Genomic DNA, 19,505 nt, shown 5'->3' on the forward strand with positions numbered 1-19,505 from the left:
GGCCAATAATGGCACAGGTTAGTATATCGATTTGATTTTTGCGGGTCTAAATTTTTCAAATGGATTTTCCCACTTTCTTTTAATACGCGGCACGCTAAGCCTAAACGCATTGCAAGAGTTTACTTTTATAGGAAAATAAGGTATGTCGATTTGTATTTTTGCGGGTCGAAAGTTTTAAGTGGAATTTCCCAATTTCCTTTCATATGTGGTACCCTAAGCCTAAACACATTGCAAGAGTTCACTTTTCATAGGAAAATAAGGTGCAAAAAAATTTGGCCAAATTTGGCCAATAACGGCACAGGTTAGTATGTTATGTTTTTTGCGGGTCGAAATTTTTAACATGGAATTTCCCACTTTCCTTTAATATGTGGCACCCTAAGCCTAAACACATTGCAAGAGTGAACTTTTTATTGAAAAATAAGGTGCCAAAAATGGGGCCAAATTTGGCAAAAAACGGCACAGGTTAGTATGTCCATTTGTATTTTTGCGGGTCGATAGTTTTAAGTAGGATTTCCCAATTTCCTTTCATATATGGCAGCCTAGGCGAAAACACATTGCAAGAGTTCACTTTTCATAGGAAAATAAGGTGCAAAAACTTGGGCAAAATTTGGCCAATAAACAGCATAGGTTAGTATGTCATTTTTTTTGCGGGTCGAAATTTTTCACATGGAATTTCCCACTTTCCTTTAATATGTGGCACCCTAAGCCTAAACACATTGCAAGAGTGAACTTTTTATTGAAAAATAAGTTGCGACAAATGGGGCCAAATTTGTCCAATAATGGCAAAGGTTAGTATGTCAATTTGTATTTTTGCGGGTGGAAAGTTTTAAGTAGGATTTCCCAATTTCCTTTCATATGTGGCACCCTAAGCCTAAACACGTTGCAAGAGTGAACTTTTTATTGAAAAATAAGGTGCGACAAATGGGGCCAAATTTGTCCAATAACGGCAAAGGTTAGTATGTCAATTTGTATTTTTGCGGGTCGAAAGTTTTAAGTGGAATTTCCCAATTTCCTTTCAAATGTGGCACCCTAAGCCTAAACACATTGCAAGAGTTCACTTTTCATAGGAAAATAAGGTGCGAAAAATGGGACCATATTTGGCCAATAGAGGCATAGGTTAGTATGTCGATTTGTATTTTTGCAGGTCGAAACTTTCAAGTGGAATTTCCCAATTTCCTTTCATATGTGGCACCCTAAGCCTAAACACATTGCAAGAGTTCACTTTTCAGAAGAAAATAAGGTGCAAAAAATTGGGCCAAATTTGGCCAATAACGGCACAGGTTAGTATGTCATTTTTTTTGCGGGTCCAAAATTTTCACATGGGATTTCCCACTTTCCTTTAATATGTGGCACCCTAAGTCTAAACAAATTGCAAGAGTGAACTTATTATTGAAAAATAAGGTGCCAAAAATGGGGTCAAATTTGGCGAAAAACGGCACAGGTTAGTATGTCAATTCGTATTTTTGCGGGTCAATAATTTTAAGTAGGATTTCCCAATTTCCTTTCAAATATGGCACCCTAAGCCTGAACACATTGCAAGAGTTCACTTTTCATAAGAAAATTAGGTGCAAAAAATTGGGCCAAATTTGGCCAATAACGGCATAGGTTAGTATGTCATTTTTTTTGCAGGTCGAAAATTTTCACATGGAATTTCCCACTTTCCTTTAATATGTGGCGCCCTAAGCCTAAACACATTGCAAGAGTCCACTTTTTATTGAAAAATAAGGTGCAAAAAATTGGGCCAAATTTTGCCAATAAACAGCAGAGGTTAGTATGTCATATTTTATTTTTGTGGGTCGAAAATTTTCACATGGGATTTCCCACTTTCCTTTAATATGTGGCACCCTAAGCCTAAACACATTGCAAGAGTGAACTTTTATTGAAAAATAAGGTGCGACAAATGGGGCCAAATTTGTCCAATAATGGCAAAGGTTAGTATGTCAATTTGTATTTTTGCGGGTGGAAAGTTTTAAGTAGGATTTCCCAATTTCCTTTCATATGTGGCACCCTAAGCCTAAACACGTTGCAAGAGTTCACTTTTCATAGGAAAACAAGGTACAAAAAATTGGGCCAAATCTGGCCAATAACGGCACAGGTTAGTATGTCAAAAAATTTTGCAGGTCGAAAATTTTAAGTGGAATTTCCCAATTTCCTTTCAAATGTGGCACCCTAAGCCTAAACACATTGCAAGAGTGAACTTTTTATTGAAAAATAAGGTGCGACAAATGGGGCCAAATTTGTCCAATAACGGCAAAGGTTAGTATGTCAATTTGTATTTTTGCGGGTCGAAAGTTTTAAGTGGAATTTCCCAATTTCCTTTCAAATGTGGCACACTAAGCCTAAACACATTGCAAGAGTTCACTTTTCATAAGAAAATAAGGTGCAAAAAATTGGGCCAAATTTGGCCAATAATGGCACAGGTTAGTATGTCATTTTTTTTGCGGGTCCAAAATTTTCACATGGGATTTCCCACTTTCCTTTAATATGTGGCACCCTAAGTCTAAACACATTGCAAGAGTGACCTTATTATTGAAAAATAAGGTGCCAAAAATGGGGTCAAATTTGGCGAAAAATGGCACAGGTTAGTATGTCGATTTGTATTTTTGCGGGTCGATAATTTTGAGTAGGATTTCCCAATTTCCTTTCATATGTGGCACCCTAAGCCTAAACACGTTGCAAGAGTTCACTTTTCATAGGAAAACAAGGTGCAAAAAATTGGGCCAAATCTGGCCAATAACGGCACAGGTTAGTATGTCACATTTTTTTGCGGGTCGAAAATTTTAAGTGGAATTTCCCAATTTCCTTTCAAATGTGGCACCCTAAGCCTAAACACATTGCAAGAGTGAACTTTTTATTGAAAAATAAGGTGCGACAAATGGGGCCAAATTTGGCCAATAACGGCATAGGTTAGTATGTCATTTTTTTTGCAGGTCGAAAATTTTCACATGGAATTTCCCACTTTTCTTTAATATGTGGCGCCCTAAGCCTAAACACATTGCAAGAGTCCACTTTTTATTGAAAAATAAGGTGTGAAAAATTGGACCAAATTTGACCAATAACGACACAGGTTAGTATGTCGATTTGTATTTTTGCGGGTCGATAGTTTTAAGTAGGATTTCCCAATTTCCTTTCATATGTGGCACCCTACGCCTAAACACATTGCAAGAGTAAACTTTTTGTTGAAAAATAAGGTGCGAAAAATGGGACCAAATTTGGCCAATAACGGCACAGGTTAGTATGTCGATTTGTATTTTTGCGAGTCGAAAGTTTTAAGTGGAATTTCCCAATTTCCTTTCATATGTGGCACCCTAAGCCTAAACACATTGCAAGAGTTCACTTTTCATAGGAAAATAAGGTGCAAATAATTGGGCCAAATTTGGCCATAAACGGCACAGGTTAGTATGTCATTTTTTTTGCGGGTCGAAAATTTTCACATGGAATTTCCCACTTTCCTTTAATGTGTGGCACCCTACGTCTAAACACATTGCAAGAGTTCACTTTTCATAGGAAAATAAGGGGCAAAAAATTGGGCCAAATTTTGCCAATAAACAGTATAGGTTAGTATGTCATATTTTATTTTTGTGGGTCGAAAATTTTCAAATGGGATTTCCCACTTTCCTTTAATATGTGGCACCCTAAGTCTAAACACATTGCAAGAGTGAACTTATTATTGAAAAATAAGGTGCCAAAAATGGGGACAAATTTGGTGAAAAACGGCACAGGTTAGTATGTCGATTTGTATTTTTGCGGGTCGATAATTTTAAGTAGGATTTCCCAATTTCCTTTCATATGTGGCACCCTAAGCCTAAACACGTTGCAAGAGTTCACTTTTCATAAGAAAACAAGGTGCAAAAAATTGGGCCAAATCTGGCCAATAACGGCACAGGTTATTACGTCATTTTTTTTGCGGGTCGAAAATTTTCACATGGGATTTCCCACTTTCCTTTAAGATGTGGCACCCTAAGCCTAAACACATTGCAAAAGTGAACTTTTTATTGAAAAATAAGGTGCGACAAATGGGGCCAAATTTGTCCAATAACGGCACAGGTTAGTATGTCGATTTGATTTTTACAGGTCGAAAATTTTAAGTGGAATTTCCCAATTTCCTTCCAAATGTGGCACCCTAAGCCTAAACACATTTCAAGAGTGAACTTTTCATTGAAAAATAAGGTGCGAAAAATGGGGCCAAATTTGGCCAATAATGGCACAGGTTAGTATATCGATTTGATTTTTGCGGGTCTAAATTTTTCAAATGGATTTTCCCACTTTCTTTTAATACGCGGCACGCTAAGCCTAAACGCATTGCAAGAGTTTACTTTTATAGGAAAATAAGGTATGTCGATTTGTATTTTTGCGGGTCGAAAGTTTTAAGTGGAATTTCCCAATTTCCTTTCATATGTGGTACCCTAAGCCTAAACACATTGCAAGAGTTCACTTTTCATAGGAAAATAAGGTGCAAAAAAATTTGGCCAAATTTGGCCAATAACGGCACAGGTTAGTATGTTATGTTTTTTTGCGGGTCGAAATTTTTAACATGCAATTTCCCACTTTCCTTTAATATGTGGCACCCTAAGCCTAAACACATTGCAAGAGTGAACTTTTTATTGAAAAATAAGGTGCCAAAAATGGGGCCAAATTTGGCAAAAAACGGCACAGGTTAGTATGTCCATTTGTATTTTTGCGGGTCGATAGTTTTAAGTAGGATTTCCCAATTTCCTTTCATATGTGGCACCCTAAGCCTAAACACGTTGCAAAAGTTCACTTTTCATAGGAAAACAAGGTGCAAAAAATTGGGCCAAATCTGGCCAATAACAGCACAGGTTAGTATGTAATTTTTTTTGCGGGTCGAAAATTTTCACATGGAATTTCCCACTTTCCTTTAATATGTGGCACCCTACGTCTAAACACATTGCAAGAGTGAACTTTCTATTGAAAAATAAGATGCGAAAAATGGGACCAAATTGGGCCAATAACGGCACAGGTTAGTATGTCGATTTGTATTTTTGCGGGTCGATAGTTTTAAGTAGGATTTCCCAATTTCCTTTCACATGTGGCACCCTAAGCGAAAACACATTGCAAGAGTTCACTTTTTATAGGAAAATAAGGTGCAAAAACTTGGGCCAAATTTGGCCAATAAACACCATAGGTTAGTATGTCATTTTTTTATTTTTGTGGGTCGAAAATTTTCACGTGGGATTTCCCACTTTCCTTTAATATGTGGCACCCTAAGCCTAAACACATTGCAAGAGTGAACTTTTTATTGAAAAATAAGGTGCGACAAATGGGGCCAAATTTGTCCAATAACGGCAAAGGTTATTATGTCGATTTGTATTTTTGCGGGTCGAAAATTTTAAGTGGAATTTCCCAATTTCCTTTCAAATGTGGCACTCTAAGCCTAAACACATTGCAAGAGTGAACTCTTTATTGAAAAATAAGGTGCAAAAAATGGGGCCAAATTTGGCCAATAACGGCACAGTTTAGTATGTCGATTTGATTTTTGCGGGTCGAAATTTTTCAAATGGATTTTCCCACTTTCTTTTAATACGTGGCACGCTAAGCCTAAACACATTGCAAGAGTTCACTTTTTATAGCAAAATAAGGTATGTCGATTTGTATTTTTGCGGGTCGAAAGTTTTAAGTGGAATTTCCCAATTTACTTTTATATGTGGCACCCTAAGCCTAAACACATTGCAAGAGTGAACTTTTATTGAAAAATAAGGTGCCAAAAATGGGGCCAAATTTGGCGAAAAACGGCACAGGTTAGTATGTCGATTTGTATTTTTGCGGGTCGATATTTTAAAGTAAGATTTCCCAATTTCCTTTCATATGTGGCACCCTAAGCCTAAACACATTGCAAGAGTTCACTTTTCAAAGGAAAACAAGGTGCAAAAAATTGGGCCAAATCTGGCCAATAACGGCACAGGTTAGTATGTCATTTTTTTTTGCGGGTTCGAAAATTTTCACATGGGATTTCCCACTTTCCTTTAATATGTGGCACCCTAAGCCTAAACACATTGCCAGAGTGAACTTTTTATTGAAAAATAAGGTGCCAAAAATGGGGCGAAATTTGGCAAAAAACGGCACAGGTTAGTATGTCCATTTGTATTTTTGCGGGTCGATAGTTTTAAGTAGGATTTCCCAATTTCCTTTCATATGTGGCACCCTAAGCCTAAACACGTTGCAAAAGTTCACTTTTCATAGGAAAACAAGGTGCAAAAAATTGGGCCAAATCTGGCCAATAACGGCACAGGTTAGTATGTAATTTTTTTTGCGGGTCGAAAATTTTCACATGGAATTTCCCACTTTCCTTTAATATGTGGCACCCTACGTCTAAACACATTGCAAGAGTGAACTTTTTATTGAAAAATAAGATGCGAAAAATGGGACCAAATTGGGCCAATAACGGCACAGGTTAGTATGTCGATTTGTATTTTTGCGGGTCGATAGTTTTAAGTAGGATTTCCCAATTTCCTTTCACATGTGGCACCCTAAGCGAAAACACATTGCAAGAGTTCACTTTTTATAGGAAAATAAGGTGCAAAAACTTGGGCCAAATTTGGCCAATAAACAGCATAGGTTAGTATGTCATTTTTTTATTTTTGTGGGTCGAAAATTTTCACATGGGATTTCCCACTTTCCTTTAATATGTGGCACCCTAAGCCTAAACACATTGCAAGAGTGAACTTTTTATTGAAAAATAAGGTGCGACAAATGGGGCCAAATTTGTCCAATAACGGCAAAGGTTATTATGTCGATTTGTATTTTTGCGGGTCGAAAATTTTAAGTGGAATTTCCCAATTTCCTTTCAAATGTGGCACTCTAAGCCTAAACACATTGCAAGAGTGAACTCTTTATTGAAAAATAAGGTGCAAAAAATGGGGCCAAATTTGGCCAATAACGGCACAGTTTAGTATGTCGATTTGATTTTTGCGGGTCGAAATTTTTCAAATGGATTTTCCCACTTTCTTTTAATACGTGGCACGCTAAGCCTAAACACATTGCAAGAGTTCACTTTTTATAGCAAAATAAGGTATGTCGATTTGTATTTTTGCGGGTCGAAAGTTTTAAGTGGAATTTCCCAATTTACTTTTATATGTGGCACCCTAAGCCTAAACACATTGCAAGAGTGAACTTTTATTGAAAAATAAGGTGCCAAAAATGGGGCCAAATTTGGCGAAAAACGGCACAGGTTAGTATGTCGATTTGTATTTTTGCAGGTCGATATTTTAAAGTAAGATTTCCCAATTTCCTTTCATATGTGGCACCCTAAGCCTAAACACATTGCAAGAGTTCACTTTTCAAAGGAAAACAAGGTGCAAAAAATTGGGCCAAATCTGGCCAATAATGGCACAGGTTAGTATGTCATTTTTTTTTGCGGGTTCGAAAATTTTCACATGGGATTTCCCACTTTCCTTTAATATGTGGCACCCTAAGCCTAAACACATTGCAAGAGTGAACTTTTTCTTGAAAAATAAGGTGCGAAAATTGGGCCAACTTTGGACAAAAACGACACTTCGATAAAAACATTTCGGAGCGATAATTTTAAGTGGAATTTCCCAATTTACTTTCTTGTGGCCACCCTAACTCTAAAAACGTTGAAAATTTTCGCTTTTTATAGAAAAATCAGGTGCAAAAAATAGGGCCAAATTTAGCCAATAACAACATAGGTTAGTATGTCGATTTTTTGCTAGTTGAAAATTTTACATCGAATTTCCCAATTTCCTTTAACGTGGCACCCTAAGCCTAAACACATTGCAAGAGTTCACTTTTTATATAAAATTAAGGTGCGAAAAATTGGGCCAAATTTGGCCAATAACGGCATAGGTTAGAATCTTGATTTGAAGCTTTCGTGACTGCAGGAATCCATACTCTCTGGTTCTTTCAGTAAAGTCACGTAGATAGAAAAAATAATAAAAGAACACGACGTTTCGGTCGCAACACAAGCGTCCGTCATCAGGTGAGAAGTAAATATCTGCTGTTGTGACTTTATATTGGCACGGGGGATGGGGGGAGGGGTTTTGTAGAGTCGTGGCTGCAGGAGTTCACGGGGAAGAGGGGGAGGGTTCGTGGCGTGCAGGGGCGGGTGGGGGCTGGAGAAATTAGCATGTCAATGAGCTTGAATTAGTCAACGAAAACAGCACGGGTGGGTGAGTGAAAATCACAGCAGTTAAAACTTGACGAAAGCTTAATCATTGGAAGAACGTGATAAACCACGCCAAGTTTTAACTGCTGTGATTTTCACTCACCCACCCGTGCTGTTTTCGTTTGCTAATTCAAGCTCATTGACATGCTAATTTCTCCAGCCCCCACCCGCCCCTGCACACCACAAACCCTCCCCTTCTTCCCCGTGAACTCCTGCAGCCACGACTCTACAAACTCCACCCCCCCCCCTCCCGTGCCTACAGAAAGCCACATCAGAGCTTGTGTTGCAACCGAAACGTCGTGTCCTTTTATTTGTTCTATCTACGTGACCTTACCGCAAGAACCAGAGGAAATGTCGTTTTTGCGGGATTAAAGTTTTCCGTGGAATTTCCCAATTTCCTTTCATGTGGCACCCCAAGCCTAAACACATTGCAAGTTCACTTTTCATAGAAAAATAAGGTGCCAAATTTGGCCAATAATGACATGTTAGTATGACGATTTGTATTTTTGCGGGTCAAAAATGTTACATGAAATTTCCCAATTATCTGCAATACATAGACCCCAAGCCAAAACACATTGCAAGAGTTCAGTTTGGTAGAAAACGACATAGGTAAGTCGATTTTTAGGCATGTCAATTTTATTTTTGCGGGTCGAAAATGTTACGTGGAATTTCTCAATTACCTATGCAGTAATAACGAAGCACTCCTAAACACCTTGCCGTTAACTTGTTATTGAACTAAAAGATTCTGGTTACTTTTAAAGCAGCATTAAATGAAGCAGAGCATGAGGAGATACAGGATACATTGTGATCACCAGTTGCACTTTCATTTTCTGTTGAGATTTTTCATTCTTCCCACAAGGAAAAGTGACATCGCAAGACAAGAGCTTGATGAGTACTTCTTTTATTTTACAACAAAACCATCATACATTAAACAAATAACAAGTCTGACAAATCCATATAAGTGTAACACCACACAAGGATGTTTGCTACACAAAAACAATGTAAATATTTTAACAAGACAAAATCATTTCCCAAAATAATTTCATTAAAATGTCCATGTTTTCACGATAGGGACTACTGAAAACTTGCAAGTGTACAATTCATAAAGCATAAAAAATTACTCTACAATACTACACTAACTTGATAAATGATGAGTGTAACATACTACAAACTTGAGCATAGATTTGGAACAAAAGCGTATAAGGCTGGTTATGCGAAGATTGCGTACAACTTGTATTTTATTCTACCGCAGGTTGTAATAAAAACTTGTAGATGCAAGCAGTGTCGCATCGTGCATGGCCACCAAACCACACTCAAAGATCAAATAACAAAATGTTGTGTTCAAGTTTAGGGTCAAATTACAATGGCAATGTCATGTTCAAGTTTAGGGTTCCATGGCAAAGAAAATACCATGTTCAAGCTTCAGGTCAATTGAATATGAATATGCCATGTTCAAGTTTAGGGTTAAACAACACCGAGCATCTCATGTTAAAGTTTAGGGTCATCCGATTAATAAAAATGTCATGTTAAAGTTTATGATTAAATAACATTGAACATGTCATGTTTAAGTTTAGTAAACTGCTGCCTTAACTTGGTGTCTTCATGCTTTGTACAAAACAGCATCAACACAAAGGACTATTTTATTTTTAGGACAAAATTTGCCATCAAACTTTTGTTTGCACTTTCCTTTTATATTTCAAAACAGATATACAATCCCAGGCCTTTGAAACAACTTCCTGCTTGATATAAATCACGGATTTTGATTAGATGGCCTCACCTAATGAAGAACTTGTGAATGCCTTAATTCAAGCTACAATACAATTAAACCTTCACAACTAATAATATTTAGGAAAAACGGAGTGAAAAACAAGCGTCTTTGTTGTAATGCACCGATACAAATGGCATGCATACATTACAGGCTTTATATAATTTCCGTGCTAAACCAGTTTCCTTGTTGTTATTCTGCAAAAACAAAACTGCATTCCCAATGCTTGAGGAAGCCCAATAACAAAATATTAATTACTTGAGGAATTCTTCCCATATAACAAAGTTTTGCTTACAAAAATTACGATGAAGCTCGGTAAAATACTCAATGTAAAACGTAAACTGAAACCCTCTAAATATGCTAACTATTTAAAAATAGCTCACAATCAGCATTGCAGCACAAAGTGATTACGTTTTTTTTTGGAAATACATGAAAGCTCTGGTACACTATCAAACCTCAATGCATATCCTACAAGATTTAAAATATTACTACAGGACTACTATTTACAGTACAAAACAAACCATATACATATTACCAGTAGCTACAGTATATTGTAGATAAGACACTGCCGACTTTGACCTGACGTGAACAATGGCGACTCCTAAAATGTTTTGGAAGCATTCTCAATGTACGATGCACGAACACAGAATGTGAGGTTGAACGGACACACCGGCGTACCAACACGCATTTGACATTGCTTATTTTTTTTGAAATCAACTACTTTAGAGTTGATGGCCCATTTTACATGCACACCCTAAACAAGATTTCCAAATTAATTTAAATCCACATGCACGTGCACGACGAGTGTGTCGAGTGGTTAAGATTAAACGAGAGTTGAAAGCTGGTCCTGAAGGCTGTAGTTGAGGAAAGGTTGTTCTAAATTATCAGCTTAGAGGACGAATGTTCATAACCGGTGCAAAGACAATAATGCAAAATATCATTTTGGCATGCACTCCAGTCTAAGAACACGAATAAAGGTGTACTGATTGACATTTGTGAATGTTATATAGAAAATTATGTTGTTGGTATTCAAAACACAACAGTTATTTTCTAATGTATAGTACGAAGCAATCTTATTTCTTAAATCAGTGCAGATGCTGCTCACTGAACATGCGACCTTTCATGTGACTGACAGAAATTACACAACAAAAACGTAAGAGAACACTGCATCCTGCCCACGACGACACAAGTATGTTTTCAGGTTTTACATTTTAGGTTTAACCAAGACACAACTTTAATCATTTTTATTGTGTTTTTAAATTAATAAATTTTTCTGACCAAAGAAAGTTTGGCTTAATTTTTTTTAAATTGAGAGGTGACAATATATGCAATGGTTCAAGCTATGCTGACACAGCACCCACCACCTTCCCAGATACAAAAAATGTATTCACACACTACTAAGTACTATCAGTTCACAGAGTACGTCTGGATGGTCCCTAAGAATAAGGCCAGCTTGCACAAGACAGATTTAACCACTGTACACATCAGTTTTAATTTACCTCTTCCCTGCACTGTTGGACACATTTTAACAGTGTTATTTTATAACTCAAGATTGCAACTGAAACAAAGGAACTATCACCACTAACTGAAGACTACTCTTTTTAAAACCTAGAGCACAAAAAACGACAGTGCTGAATGCAAAGCCTTGATCATTGTAACCGCAGTTCTGAAACACACCGAGCCAAAAGACAGGACACTACAACCTACACTTTCACAAAGCTGCAATGCAACTCTACAATAGGTAAAGCCACCACAGCCTATAATTTATTGACTATCCAGTTTAACTGCATCAGCAAGATGGGAAACACTCCTTAGTAGAACTGTTACCAGGGAGACAGGATTTGAAATGGATTGATAGGAAGGCATTGGCAATGTCTTTTTTGCAAGAAATCTGCCACCATTTAAGTGACCCACACTGCACATCAGCACCACATTTACAATGGGTCGGGCTCATCAATGTGGCACTCATTTCGACCCAGTGTGTAGCATTACGATAATAAACTGTCACAATTACAGCAATTTAAGTAAAGAAAAGGCTGAAATAAAAATCGCGGCAAATGAGCTGCAAGTTGTCTAGACCAAAATAATGGAAATAATAAAAATGCTTATCTCATAGCACTTTTAAAAACACAAGGCTTTGTTCCTCTGACAGTAATGACACTTGCATTTAATAATAATTCAAATAAGATTAAGCCTAATGTGGCAGTTCATACTTTTCAGGGTCAATGTGTCAAACACAGTCAACATATTCTTGGTTCTTTCGGTAAAGTCACGTAGAAGGAAAACAATAAAAAACAAAATTGTTTCCCTTCTACGTGACTTTACCGAAAGAACCAAGAATATGAATCCCTGCAGTCACGAAAGCTTTAAATCAACAGTCAACATATTTAAATAAATAGGGTGATAAAATGCTATTTATATTAAATATGCCGTATATATGTGAACCCAAAAAGACATGGCTGTCACCATCAGCTACTTTTTTCAACTTTTGGATTTCCTCATTTCTTAAAATTGAAAATCATTTACCTAAATGAAATATCAATAGCTTCTAAACCATACAATTCATAGACCAGAAGGCGTTACCAATTCAAATGCTCCTGAAATTTGAAGAACGTCTGGGTGCAAACACCTTTGGGCATTGTCACACAATTGTGACCAGATGGCACACGACGATAGTCACTGTAATCCATTAAACCACTGCCAAAACGTGCCGGAAGAAAATGCCACTAACCAAAATTCAATGCCTTCACAGTGCGATCAGCTCCTCGCTGCGTCACCATGAATAGCCCTCCTGTCCATCTCGAGAAACACTACCAATGAACAGCCACACACTCACCCACCCACACCTCTACACCGCGCAGTCAACAATTTTTCCCAAAACATTTGCCCCATGTACTCTGCAGCCATCAAACCTCCAACATCGCTCCACTCAAACACGCAGGATTTCCAGACAGTTGTTATAGCAGATAGCGATCCAGTCAGGCTGCGTGGAAGCCCATTGCACGTTATTTATCTCTCCCTCAGCCGTGTAGGCCAGGATGGGGTCCTCAATGGCGCGGGGCATCTGCTGGATGTCCCAGATCAGCGCTTGGTGGTCATCAGCTGCAGCATGCACAGGGACAAAGATGACAAAGAACATCACTGTTATAATAAATAAATGGCACTTTTTCACATGCTTGTGTTGCATAAGTGGGTCCACCAACAGACTTTGGAGACCCGATGAGGTTCCCTACGCCTTGAGGATCCCTCAGAGTTCCTTGGCTAAATCGGAGGGCCCCTTAGATCTGAGGACCAGGACAAATGCCCCATCTGTCGCCCCACCCTCTCGGCGGCCCTAGCCATATGCAGATGTTTGCGAGCATCTTAGTTGTGCAGGTGTGTGTGTGTTCGTGTGCACCTACCAGCTGTGCAGATGTGGCAAGAGGAGTGTGGGGCCCAGGCAATGCCGTTCACACATGCACGGTGGTTGTTTAGTCGTGCGACCGGTGTGCAGGGCACGCGCACGTCCAAAATTATGACCTACACGCACAGCACCAAGACACGCGCATGTTAATGACACCACTGCACACTAACTGGAGTGCAAACAGATATTTGCAATGCTCGACGTTGTTCAAAGGTTATGGTATTTTGGAACAGCATGAACATGCATGTGGAAAGGATGTACTAAACTCATATATAAAACAAGTGCCTTGTCAATACCGTTGAGATGCATATGGTGTGAAGTGCATACATGTCCAGACAGGAACACACACACTTGCCAAGTGACCCACAGTTCGGCTGCTACGAAAATTTACACCCATGGCCACAAACACGCGTGGAGCACCTCAAGGCCATCCATGGCCATGGTAGCCAGGTAGTTGGGGTCCTGCTTGTTCCAGCAGAGCCGCAGGAGGGGCCGGTGCTGCGGATCCTCGTAGATGATGGTACTGTGCTCCAAGTGGCGCAGGTCGAACATGCGCACGGAGCCATCGGCGCCCACGGACGCAAACATATCGCGCCCACCGCCTGCCCGGCTGAATGCGATGTCATACACCTGCACTCCCGCAATACCGAGCAATGTCTCGTTAACTTGCAGGTTTTTAAGGTCACTCATTTATACGATAGTGGTTTTTTTTCAACATTGCAATCTGGAATCTATTAGGCAGGTAATGATTCACTCCCATCTATGGTACGATAAATCGCCACAATTGGAGGTAAACAATTCAGTATAAATGTCTTATTTTTACTATCTTGTCAGTACTGTCTGTATTGTTTTGTCTCATTATGCCCATTAGGCTAAAGGTAATGTTTGCAAACAATATGCATTTATCTTGCATGAACTTTTAATCATACAACCTCACACAAATAATAAACCATTGCAATCTATTAATCATTATATGCCTCTAAATTGCCATCGATTGTTGGGCACACTTTGCCAACTGCACCGCCATGCACTGAAATTAGTGACTTTAGGGTCCCTTGTGAGGAGGGTGCAGACCTCTTTGTCATGAGCGATGAGCTGCGTCTTGACATGGCCTGACACCAGGTTCACGCGACCTAGCACCTGGCCAGTCTCAAGCCCCCAGATGGTGCAAGTCGTGTCGATGCTGGATGTGCCTAAAAATAAAAGCCAACAACAATGCACATTATTAAATGTGAGAAATTGCAGCTTAGAAACCTTTAAAAGAACACTTTTGGTGAATTCAGCATATGCCATAATTGAAAAATCACTTAACAGTATTCAATAACTGGGTCGTACACATTATTTGGGGTACTTGAAAAATCAGAAGACCATGCCATACTGTGCAACAGTTTAATCTGACAAGGACTTATTTCATTAGGTCCGAAGAGTGACTTCAAGTAATATTTTTATACAACAAAGTACCATTGAGGTTTTGTATTTACAAATAAAAATGAATAAACATACCAAGAAGATTTGGATCGACTTCATTCCAGTCAAAGGACGTCAAGGGTGCACAGAAGTCCGAGTTCTTGTTGTTGTTGAGCAGACACTCCAGCCGGGTCTCTGAGTCGCTCACCTAGGAACAAAAGGCAGGTGGTGTGGCACAATTGGCAGCTAAAGACGTCATTCCTCTTTCCCTCACACACTTGGCAGCACTTGAGAAAGATTGGCAAATTAAATTATGACCGGTGGTTAATGTGGCTTTGTAAGTAAAATATTATATTTCAAGTTTGCCATTAAGTTCACTCCACTGAGTAAAAGTAAAAAAATGCGTAGTGTTAGAGATCATAGGTAGAGGGAAAAAACTGTCTGGTCTGGGCTGGTTGGCTGGCCTAGGTGAGAGACTGGAATGATTGAGTGTTTGGGCTGGACAAGCTACTGGGATGGGTAAGCCTCTAGGTTATGTAAATGGCCGGTCAGGATGAGTGATCGGTTAAGGTGTCAGCTGGTGTCTAAGCCAAGTAAGTGTCTATGCTAGAGTGTTCAACGTCCGAACTCAAATCAGTGCCCGAGTCCCATGGGAGTCATTGAATCATAGCCACAATTGCAAAAAGACAGTGATCATGACTGAATGAGATAGGTGACAGAGCAAGGATGATCTTGGTGGAGAGCCTTAAGACACCTCTATGGAAAGAACAGACCTCTGTTTATGAGATCATCTAAAAAGAGACATTACTCTTTCGGTGGAAGCACTTTAGAGAGACTGACAAGGACTTAAATGGAGACAATTAGTTAACAGACCTTGGTGGACAAGACCTTTGTGGATGAGACCTTACTTTGATGAGACCAATAAAGATGTTGGTGGAGTAGACTTGATGACCGAGACTGAGAGACCTGTGTTTGTTAAAGGGACATCGGTGGATGGGACCTCTGTGCAGAAAAAGATGCCTCACCCGCCACACACGCAGGTAGTCGCCGCTCGTTGCCACCAGATCCGGGAAGACGCCTTTGGTGTCGGGAATCCACATCACTTTTGTGGTGGGGTACGGGTGGTCGAAGGTGCTCTTGCACACAAACTCAGAGCTCTCTTCATCCAGCCCAACCACCTGCAAATTCATGCCCCTTCATGACTCAATATTTCTGTTATTTCTAAGAGTAAATACTAAATTTGGACATTGTTCTTTCGACAATAATGACCCTCATACTTGGAAAAATATTGCATCTCTTACGTAACAATTCCCTCGTCAGTTCTGGTAGACAAATTAGCATTTTTCTTGAACAATACTTAACACCTAATTTTACATATCATATTGGTAAATTATTACATTGCTATTAAAACATAACACTGAATTGCTGTTTTACTTTGACTGCCTAATATATGAAGTTTGTTTCTCTACCGGTTAGAATTTCAACTCTGAAATTTGCCGCGTGTTTTTTTATATATTTGATCACATTTTACTATCTTTTATTTTTTTTACATTTGTAATGTGAGGCTGTGGCCCAAATTTAACTGTGGATTTGTCATTTGTTTATCCAGGTCAGCTCACAATACATGCATACAATTGGAGTCATAAAAATGGCTTATGACAGTTCATGTCTCGTTATTCGGCAACTCAATAAAAGGAATTTCGATAAAACGTTACTTATAAATTACAGAAGGAATTAGATATACGTTGCATTAAATTTGCACTTACGGGATTTTGGATCGCTAATTATTTTTTGTTCTTTTGGGGGGGGGGGGTGATTTATGGCAATGCATCAGTTTGTGTCAAGTATTGCACGGTATACATTTTTATTTTGCGACTTATCTTGAGTACAGTATTATTTTACCAAAAATGATGGGTTTACCATTACATTTTTTTATTTTAAAAGGTTTGCTGCATTCAGTATGATTTTATTGTATCTTGGGGTCTTGCTTCATTCCATAGGAACGCATCTCGAATTCCGAACATCCCTCGACATACGAGAACAGATACGTTCCTGAAAAGTGGCTCGTAAAAAAACAAAATTCTGTTTATCGAACCCTATTTTCCCTATGACCTATACAATACGTGATTTGTCACATGGCAAAATGATTCCGATATACTTTGCAGGTGCGTATCGGTTCCGTTATATATCAAGGGATGTCAGTATTTACATAGAGTCTCAGGGCTCTGGCTATGCTTGTCATCTGTAAAAAAAATAAAAGAGCTTCATAGCTCATCGGATTTCTCCAGGATAAATATTCCAATTCTGAAATTCCACTCATGAGTGTGTGGGTATGTGGGCGGACACCAAAGAGCACCCATAGAAAGCCAATTAGAATAATAGATTTTGATTAAAATCGTATATATTCGGTTCACGTGATCCACGAATCGTTACACTGGGCTCTCCCTTTAACAAGAGCCCATTTCAGCGGGCGCTCACCTGGCTATCGATACCTGGTGAAACCAGCGTGATTTTTGTTGTTTTATTTTTTACCTATGTGACTTTACCGAATATAACCAAAGAGTATGGATCCTTGCAGTCACGAAAGCTTCAAATCTAGAACCAGCGGTATTGCTTTAGCGAATTTGCTTTTGAATATCGGCGAGGGAGGTCGGTCATTCTCCTCGGCTCACGCCGTAGTCTGGCAACTCTCTTTGCCCGTTGTGTTCCTAGTCCCAGGCTCAAGAGCGTCCTTGTTACTCCGACCGACTGCCTCTACGTGGACAATTTGGCCACTGTTTCTGTACAGCATCTTGGCGCTCTCTAAATCCAAATTTTATTGTGTTGCTGATGAGATCCGGAAGAGCGAAACCTATGCGGAGTTAGTCGGAGTGAGTTAAACAATAGCTCGCTGGGTGAAGACATGGGATGGCCAAACCCAAAAAGGCCGACGAGCTAAACGATTTGATTTTCACGCACGGACGGCGGAGACTAAAGCGAATGTTGGGGATGAATCGGTGGTCGCGAAAGAAAGCGATCTCCCTCGGTCGCGACGCGATCTCCCTCGGTCGCGACGCGAGCTCGACTCCCCGCCACGGATTCCCCTCAGCGGCGAGCGAACGTCCCAAGCGGACGGTCGCTTCGACTTCTTGACCCACCCACCCATCCTCTCTCTCCCTCCCTCCCTCCCCGCACTTTACCAGCGCGGTGAAGTATGGTCAAACAAGCGCGGGCCCTTCATCCTGCCGCGGTTAGTCCACGGGAAAATGATGACGATAACCGAAGGGCGCCCACCCCCCGCCACCCGCCACTCCTCCTCACCTGTACTTTGTTGTTGTACTCCTCCACGAAGCTGCCGAGCGCCAGGCGAAAGCGCTTGTCGGGCCTGACGCTCCAGTTCATGGCGTAGACCGTCCAGGGCGCCTCGTACTTGTAGATCTCCTTCCTCTTGCCGTGCATGCTCATGGTGGAACCGCGCGCGCGCGCGCCCTGCCGCTCACGGGCCCCGTCCGTGCACGCCAACGCAGAGCGAGCGAGCGAGGTTCTTCACGAGACGAGCCGCGAACGCGTCCCGACAAAGGCGAAGCGAGCTGTGGGGGTGGGTGACAGACACAAAACAAAACAGAGAAGAAAGGAAACCCCCCCCCGCCCGAAGCGAGCGAGCGAACGAACGCCACCAACACCGCCGCCGCCGCCTCGACCCCACGGCCTCGCTGCAAGTTCCCCTAGGCCGCACTACATCCGGGTTACTGCAGCACGCAGCTCGCCACAGGCCGTGGTCGCGGCCATCTTGCTAGGGGGAAGCTTTCCCTGGTGGCTTCAATGGGGGGGGGGGGACGTCGGGGGGGGGGACGTCGGGGGGGGGGGACGTCGGGGGGGGGGACGTCGGGGGGGGGGACGTCGGGGGGGGGGGACGTCGGGGGGGGACGTCGGGGGGGGGCGTCGGGGGGGGGGACGTCGGGGGGGGGGGGACGTCGGGGGGGGGGACGTCGGGGGGGGGGGACGTCGGGGGGGGGGGTGCGAGGGACGGCGGGGGGAGAACGAGGGAGGGGCAGGGGCGAGGGAGGGGGCTGGCGAGGGAGGGGGTGAGGCGAGGAGGGTGAGTTGGGGGGGGGGCGTTGTGACGGCGGCGTCGCTGTTGGGTGACGCCGCGCGTTGTTGGAGCGCCCAGCCGGCCCCGGCCTAACATGGCGGAGTCGGAGTCGCTCGCCCCCTCGTGCGCCTGCCGACTCCGGCCCTGACAATAACCCCGCACCACCACCACCACCAGCCGCCTCCTCCTCCTCCCTCGAAGTTACGCGATTCCCGATGGACTGCAAAGGTCACATTGAATACGGCGAACAAGTCTCGCGTCCCCTTGGAAAGGATCACTGTGGATTTTTTGTTAACTCCTTGCCTATGTGATAATAAAGACATGCATGTTGGTTTGATTACAGAAGTTGGGTTGGTAGTTGCAGTTTATTTAGTCCATAAATGTGCGTTGCGGGTAATGGTATCGAGACTTACCGCCCACTGTTAAGAGTTTTATAAAAGTCCTGTACACGCATCCAGTGTGTATGTTGTATAGGCTAATGTGTAAGCATTTTATTCTCATTCTTAAACTCTGATCATGAATCCAAAATCATTCACTCTATAAAAGGTGGTAAAGGCGCAGCCCTGCAATTTCTCGCTCACGCCGCTGCTGTCGGGAAGATCTCCACTGTAAGAGAGTTTTCAGCCTACTGTACTCTTTAATGATGACAAACATTTGTAAACACGTGTGAGTACCCACACTTTAGCCTCCACTGTGGTTGTGCCCACTTACACTG

The 19,505-nt window shown here is 41.2% G+C and overlaps 1 protein-coding gene across 1 annotated transcript; it reads right to left on the bottom strand.

The window, feature by feature from the left end:
* Positions 1–9,028: 9,028 nt before the first annotated feature.
* DCAF7 (DDB1 and CUL4 associated factor 7) lies at positions 9,029–18,465 on the bottom strand. The gene is made up of 7 exons (XM_032965752.2): positions 18,019–18,465; positions 15,744–15,896; positions 14,815–14,926; positions 14,386–14,504; positions 13,732–13,941; positions 13,310–13,427; positions 9,029–13,010 (listed from the first exon to the last, which is right to left on the bottom strand). Exons 1-7 carry the CDS (start codon positions 18,160–18,162, stop codon positions 12,838–12,840), a joined length of 1,029 nt encoding a protein of 342 aa, XP_032821643.1. The 5' UTR covers positions 18,163–18,465; the 3' UTR covers positions 9,029–12,837.
* Between the last annotated feature and the right edge of the window lie 1,040 nt (positions 18,466–19,505).

This window comes from Petromyzon marinus, chromosome 34 (genome assembly GCF_048934315.1).
Source record: "Petromyzon marinus isolate PM22_M1 ecotype Great Lakes invasive population chromosome 34, UKy_Petmar_22M1.pri1.0, whole genome shotgun sequence".
NCBI lineage: Eukaryota > Metazoa > Chordata > Hyperoartia > Petromyzontiformes > Petromyzontidae > Petromyzon > Petromyzon marinus.

Bases quoted from the DNA above. Each gene is read 5' to 3' on its own strand.
- DCAF7 (XM_032965752.2), bottom strand. From the start codon at position 18,162: ATGAGCATGCACGGCAAGAGGAAGGAGATCTACAAGTACGAGGCGCCC. The intron at 15,897-18,018 runs GTGAGGAGGAGT...ATGAATTTGCAG, and splicing joins AGTACAACAACAAAGTACAG to GTGGTTGGGCTGGATGAAGA. The intron at 13,942-14,385 runs GTCTGCACCCTC...GCGGGAGTGCAG, and splicing joins TCATCGCTCATGACAAAGAG to GTGTATGACATCGCATTCAG.